Source organism: Rhinolophus sinicus, linkage group LG02 (genome assembly GCF_036562045.2).
Source record: "Rhinolophus sinicus isolate RSC01 linkage group LG02, ASM3656204v1, whole genome shotgun sequence".
NCBI lineage: Eukaryota > Metazoa > Chordata > Mammalia > Chiroptera > Rhinolophidae > Rhinolophus > Rhinolophus sinicus.
In genome coordinates, this window is record NC_133752.1 from 146,160,928 (window position 1) to 146,168,026 (window position 7,099).

Genomic DNA, 7,099 nt, shown 5'->3' on the forward strand with positions numbered 1-7,099 from the left:
ATGGAAAACCGTACAACAGTGACAGTGTTTATTTTAGTAGGATTAACAGAGGACCCAAAATTGAAGATTGTACTATTTATCTTCCTTCTTCTCACCTACCTGCTAAGCATCTCAGGCAACTTGATTATCATTACCCTCACTTTGCTGGATTCTCATCTCAAGACCCCTATGTATTTCTTTCTTCGAAATTTTTCCTTCTTAGAAATTTCTTATACAACAGTCTGTATCCCCAAATTGCTTGTAAGCATGGTAACTGGTGACAAAAGCATTTCCTATAACTGTTGTATAGCTCAGTTATTTTTTGCCTTCCTTCTTGGTGCATCTGAATTTTATCTCCTGGCTGCCATGTCCTATGATCGTTATGTTGCCATCTGTAAGCCCCTGCATTATACAACCATCATGAGCAGCAAAGTCTGCATCCAGTTAGTTCTTAGCTCTTGGATCGCTGGTTTCCTTATTATTTTTCCAGGACTCATTGTAGGCTTAAGCCTGGATTTCTGTGACTCAAATATCATTGATCATTTCTTCTGTGACACGGCTCCACTCTTGCAAATCTCCTGCACAGATACCCGTTTGCTGGAAATGATGAGTTTCATCTTAGCTTTGGTGACTCTATTGGTCACTCTGGTATTAGTGATTCTATCATACACATATATTGCCCTGACAATTTCAAAAATTCCTTCTGCCAACCAGAGAAAAAAGGCTTTGTCCACTTGTTCTTCTCACATGATTGTCATCTCACTCTCATATGGCAGCTGCATCTTTATGTACATTAAACCCTCGGTCAAACAGAGGCTATCCTTAAGGAAGGGAGTTGCAGTTCTCAATACCTCCATTGCCCCACTTTTGAACCCCTTTATTTATACTCTAAGGAACCAGCAGGTGAAGCAAGCATTTAAGAACATGCTACAAAGAGTTCTGTGTTTATCCAAGTAAAATCATAATGATGTATATAAGGGAAATTAGTTATTAAGGAAAATTGCAAAGGAAGTGCTTGGATTGGGTCCCAATTTTCCTATATAACCATATTTGTCCTTCCACTTTCTGAAGTATCATGATGTTTACATTAGCTGTTGTTTCTCAATAATGGCTTACCTTTCAAAATATCAAAACTTTATTTTTCTGTTCCATTATAAGCATTCTCAAATATGACTCCTTCCTCTCCTCTTCTTTAATTTAAATGCAGCAAATATTTTAAAGGTTATTTTAATCAATTTTATGTATCAGTTCATGGAAACTGTTAGTTATTTCCATATATGAGCTGTATATTTTGTTCTTATATTTGATTTACTGTAAAATCTTAATTAATTTAAAACAATTATATGATGTGGGATCTCTGGGATTTTGTTTTTCCCTGGATTTTTATGTCCTGACACACATTCTCTATTGTTTTTAAATAAAGATATTTAAAAGTGGAAATTGTGATTAAAATATCAATGTCATTCTTTGTCTTGAGAATTAAAAAAAACCTCAACTATGATTGTGTAATGAGAAATCATGTGGTATATTATATTTATGCTATATTTTGTTCTATTAGGTAAATAAATATTGACTCATGTGTATACTAAATCTAGGTAGTTTTGATAAAGAATAAAATGCCGCCAGGGAGATCACATTTGATACTTTGCCAACTATTCCATATTCATTTTGGAACTAACTGTGTTCCTTAGATTCTACATCTATAACATAATAAAAACCAACTGTTTTATTCTGAGATGTTTTTAAAGCTAATTTGAAAGTATAAAATAACTATTGGATGAAAAAGTAATATTAATAATTAGTTCATTTATATTATATATATTTAGCATATGCTACTAGGAAACAACAAAATAGAACACATAAGTCCTTTTCTTTAGAAAGATACAATCTAGTTGTTCATTTAAAAAAAAGTCATAACAGAAACCAGAAAATTAAATCAGCTTATTTAATTGTGTCAAGTACTAGTAATAAGAGTGTGATCAGAGGTAAGTAAAGTTTAGTATAAAAAGGCTTGTGCATCAACAAAATAAAGAGGCAACCAACTGAATGGGAGAAGATTTTTCCAAACAGAGCCTCCAATAAGGGGCTAATATCCAAATTATACAAGGAACTCATACAACTCAACAACAAAAAAACAAACAACCCAATTGAAAAATGGGCAGAGGACCTGAAGAGACATTTCTCCAAAGAGGACGTACAATGGCAAATAGACATATGAAAAAATGCTCAACATCACTAATCATCAGAGAAATGCAAATAAAAACCACAATGAGATATCACCTCACCCCAGTTAGAATGGCTATCATCAACAAGACAAATAGTAACAAGTGTTGGAGAGGCTGTGGAGAAAAAGGAACCCTCATACACTGTTGGTGGGAATGCAGATTGGTGCAGCCGCTATGGAAGGCAGTGTGAAGGTTCCTCAAAAAATTACGAATAGAATTACCATATGACCCAGCAATCCCTCTCCTGGGTATCCACCCAAAAAATCTGAAAACATTTATCCATAAAGACCAGTGTGCTCCATTTTTCATTGCAGCTCTATTTACGGTGGCCAAGATGGAAACAACCAAAATGTCCTTCGATAGATGAATGGATATAGAAGTTATGGTATATATTCTGAATGGAATACTATTCAGCGGTAAGAAAAGATGAAATAGTACCATTTGTGACAACATGGATGGATCTTGAAATTATAATGCTAAGCGAAATAAGTCAGACAGAAAAGGCAGAGAACCATATGATTTCACTGACATGTGGTATGTAAACCGAAAACAACAAAAGAACAAGACAAACAAATGAAAGAACAAAAACTCATAGACATAGACAATAGTTTAGGGGTTACCAGAGGGTAAGGGGAAAGGGGGAGCAGGGTTCTAGAAGAGGGTAGATGGAATCTAATATATGGTGATGGAAAGAGAACTGACTCTGGGAGGTGAACACACAATGTGAAATATAGATAATGTATTACAGAATTGTACACCTGAAATCTTTGTAACTTTACTAACAATTGTCACCCCAACAAACTTTAAAGAAAGAAAAAGACAAGGAAAATGAAATAGAGGTGAAAGATGACTTTTCTATGATCATTTCCACTTTATTGATCTCAAAGGTGGGTTGGTCCTCTTCTAGAAGCTGTACATTGCATTAAAGAAGGTGAACTTTGTTCAACTGAGGCATAATATTTTTAAGACAAAGATTTTATTTTGAGTAAAATGTTAATTAATCACTTAAAAAAGCGCTTGTGATGAACACACAATGCAATATATAGATGATGTATTACAGAATTGTACATTTGAAACCTATGTAATTTTACAAACCAGTGTCACCCCAATCAATTTAATATATTTTTTTAATTTGTAAGAATGCACAAGAAAAGTCTTGTGGAAAAATTAAGGTTGTATTTTTTAAGACTATTTAAAAATCAGATATGTATATGTAACTACCATTGTATAGGAAATAGAGGGCATGTTAATTAGCACCATGTTAAATGACACTATGAGAATTTAAACTATTCTATTTAGAATGTGGCATACTCTATATTAAAATAACCCAATTACTTCAACAAATCAAAAGCATAGGAAAAAATGATGCTAGGATACACTATTCTAAATTTTAAAAAAAATAAGAGTCATATCCATCAAGTAAAATATGTACACTTCAGATTGATACTAACTTAACCAAATAAACTGCAAAGTGACATTTTTTAAAGGTTTTGTTAATTTAAAAAATATGTAGGGTACAATAATGTCATTGGATTTATGTTTTAAATTCCTTACCTGTTAGAGTTAAATAATGGATTATTTAGGGGTGAAATGATATGGTATCTGTTGTTTGTTTTAAAATTGTGCTCCAAAAATATTAAGGATAAACTAAATAAAAATAACATAATGTTTATAATAGTTGAAGCTGAATGATGGGTTCATGGGTATTCATTATACTAATCTCTGCAGGATGTATTTATATATTACATAATAAATATTTTATTATAAAAATTAGCTTAGAAAAAGTTAGAAGGTGAATGTCATGGTAAATGTGCCATTTACATGATTTTCTTCAACTATCTTATAATTTTAATTTAACACATTTGATTCAAATATCCATGACCTTTTCTTACATTTTCAAACATTGTAGCAATAAAGAAGGCAGTCATTTTAGACTATAAGAAGGAAAAACCAAAATTGTATTAATTCTATGAAAAGTCTTACCTATTCATGTAGAGTTTATTAGAATTAGTACTACAAAATTCTAAACCCTGGACACACCAATTTCCACAACTATTGCATGTGCTATTAAGGAAAGTTACACAGGGATAGTAGTCACAGACACATTTTTTTATTTATGAATAAGACTTCCCTTCCAAATACCTAATGACAGCCTGCTATAGTAAGGTAGGCTAGAAAAAATTATTTAATATTATTTGGGTTATTAATAAGAACTACCATTTATTGAGTACTAATTGGTGTCAGACATCATCCTAGGTGTCTATGTATACTATCCATATTTTCAAAACAAACAAACCTATAATATAAATTATCCTGATTTTGTCTTGTAAAAAAGGTGATCTTCAAAGAGACAGTAAATCACGCAGAGTCACATATCTAGTTAGTAAGAGAGAGAGAATTCAAATTCATTTCTGCTTGATTCCTATCCAGTACCAGCACTCCCCAATCAGTTTGCAGCAAAGAGTGGTTTAGTATGCCAAGACAGTGATGGCTTCAGTTTTTAGGTTGGGGTGGAAGTGCAATAACATAGTCTCAGGCTGGTTACATCTGGCTGGTATTATAATTCACTGTAGTATCTGTCATTTTTCATGTGTGACATGTTATTTATAGAAATTATGTACTTGGAGGATGCTGCTTACACTTTTACCACATGGCCTGGTATAGAGTCAAATTGTCTTGAAGTAAATCATTGCTTCCGTATGTCCAGGATAATATCTATCTCCCTCCTTTCACCTCCCCTCTCCTCCTTCTCCCTCTTTCTCTCACGCACACACACACACACCTTTATCTCAATCGCTATCATTTCTTCCTTCCTTCCCATCCCTTCCCTTCCCTTTTCCTTCCTTCCTTCTTTCCTTCCTTCCTTCCTTCCTTTTGGTAGAATGACTTCCATAACCCATATGCATGTCAATAAACCACAGGTAGCCAATCATGGCATTACATTCCCTGATTAGTTTAAGGTTATAGTTCTATCCCAGGCTTCACAAATGACCATATTGTGTCTACAAACAAGGACTCAATCAGTGTTGGGTACGAGACCAAAGTCAGTTCAGTAAAACTCAATTCAATATATTTTTGTAAATGTTAGAGAGAATATTCCTTTCTGTTATAATTAGAGCTATGAAAAAACAAGCCTGGGTCTTTCAGGGAACCATTAAATAGAACATATTTGCCTGACTATGAAGCCAGTATAAAGAAAAGCAGAGTCAAGAAATGAACTAAAGAAATATGAATACCAATAATTTAATTTAATTTCCTGTAACCAACCATAACAAAAGCTAGCATCCCTTGGAATTTCAGATTGGAGTTTTCTACACTCATAACCAAAATAAGTCTATCTAATTGTTCTAACAAACTTTCTCTCGGCCCCACACTCTACTTCTCAGCCATTAGTGACTTTCCAGAGTTTTCTTGTTCTCATGTAGAAAGCAAGTCCTAGTAAGCAGAAAAAATGAAAAATAATAAAAATTATACTCCCTATATTCTTTGTCTATTAAGATTTTCCTTAATGGTTATGAGAATACCATCAAGACAAAAATTTTGAGAAATTTGGGCCAGAAAGGGATTAATTTTTTTAAGGCTTAATTTTTAGAGAAGTTTTAGGTTCACAAAACAATTGAGAAAAAGATACAGAGATTTCCCATAAATGCCTCAGACCCCACACACGCGAAGCCTCTCCTATTTACATCTCTCAGCAGAGTGGTACACTTATTGTCATTAATGAATCTACACAGACACATCATAATCACCCAAAGTCCACAGTTTACATCATGATTCACTCATGGCAATGTACATTCTCTATATAATTATACATAAACATATATATAAACCATTCAGAGTGTTTTCAAAGGTCTAAAAAATCCTGTGTACCCTGCCTAATCATCATTCCCCACCCCCAACCCTTGGCAACCCTTGATCTTTTTACTCTTTCTATAGTTTTTCGTTTTCCAGAATGTCATATAGTTGGGATGATATAGTATACAGCCTTTTCAGATGGCTTCTTTCACTTAATGATATGCACTTAAATTTTATTCATGTCTTTTCATGACTTGGTAGCTCATTTGTTTTTACAACTGAGTAATATTCCATTGTCTGGATATACCATAGTGTATTTATCCATTCACTTACTAAAGGATAGCTTAGTTGCTTCCAAGTTTTGGCAATTATGAATGAAGCTGCTATGAACATCTATGGGCAGGTTTTTGTGTTGATATAAGTTTTCCACTCCTCTGGGTGAATACCAAGATGGGTGATTGCTGGATCATATGGTAAGAGTATGTTTAATTTTGTAAGAAACCAGCAAACTGTCTTTCAAAGTGGCTGTACCATTTTGCATTCTTCTGACAATGAACGAGAGAGAGTTCCTGTTGCTCCCATCCTCATCAGCATTTGTTGTTAACAGTGTTTCGAATTTTGGCTATTCTAATATGCATGTAGTGGTTTCTCATTGTTGTTTTAATTTGTACTTCCCTATTGATATATTATGTTGGTCATCTCTTCATGTGTTTATTTGTGATCTGTGTATCATCTTTGGTGAGGTGTCTGTTAAGATCTTTCACCCATTTTTTAATCAAATTGTTTCTTTTCATACTGCTGAATTATAAGATATATATATATATATATGCTTGGGGTAAGAGTCCTTTAACAGATGTATCTTTTGCAAATATTTTCTTTAAATCTGTGGCTTGTCTTCTCATTCTCTTGACATTGTCATTTGGAGAGCAGAAGTCTGTAATTTTAATCAAGTCCAGTTTATCCATTATTTCTTTCATGAAACTTGCCTTTGGTGTTATAGCTAAAAGATCACTGCCATACCCAAAGTCATCTAGGTTTTCTCCTATGTTATCTTTTAGGAACTTTAGAGTTTTGCATGGTACATTTAGGTCCATGATCCA

General features: G+C 33.4%; 1 protein-coding gene across 1 annotated transcript; it reads left to right on the forward strand.

Moving 5' to 3' along the window:
• Positions 1-936, forward strand: LOC109443681 (olfactory receptor 6C76). The gene has a single exon (XM_019724361.2). The coding sequence runs from the start codon at positions 1-3 to the stop codon at positions 934-936; it is 936 nt and encodes a 311-aa protein (XP_019579920.2).
• Positions 937-7,099: the final 6,163 nt, after the last annotated feature.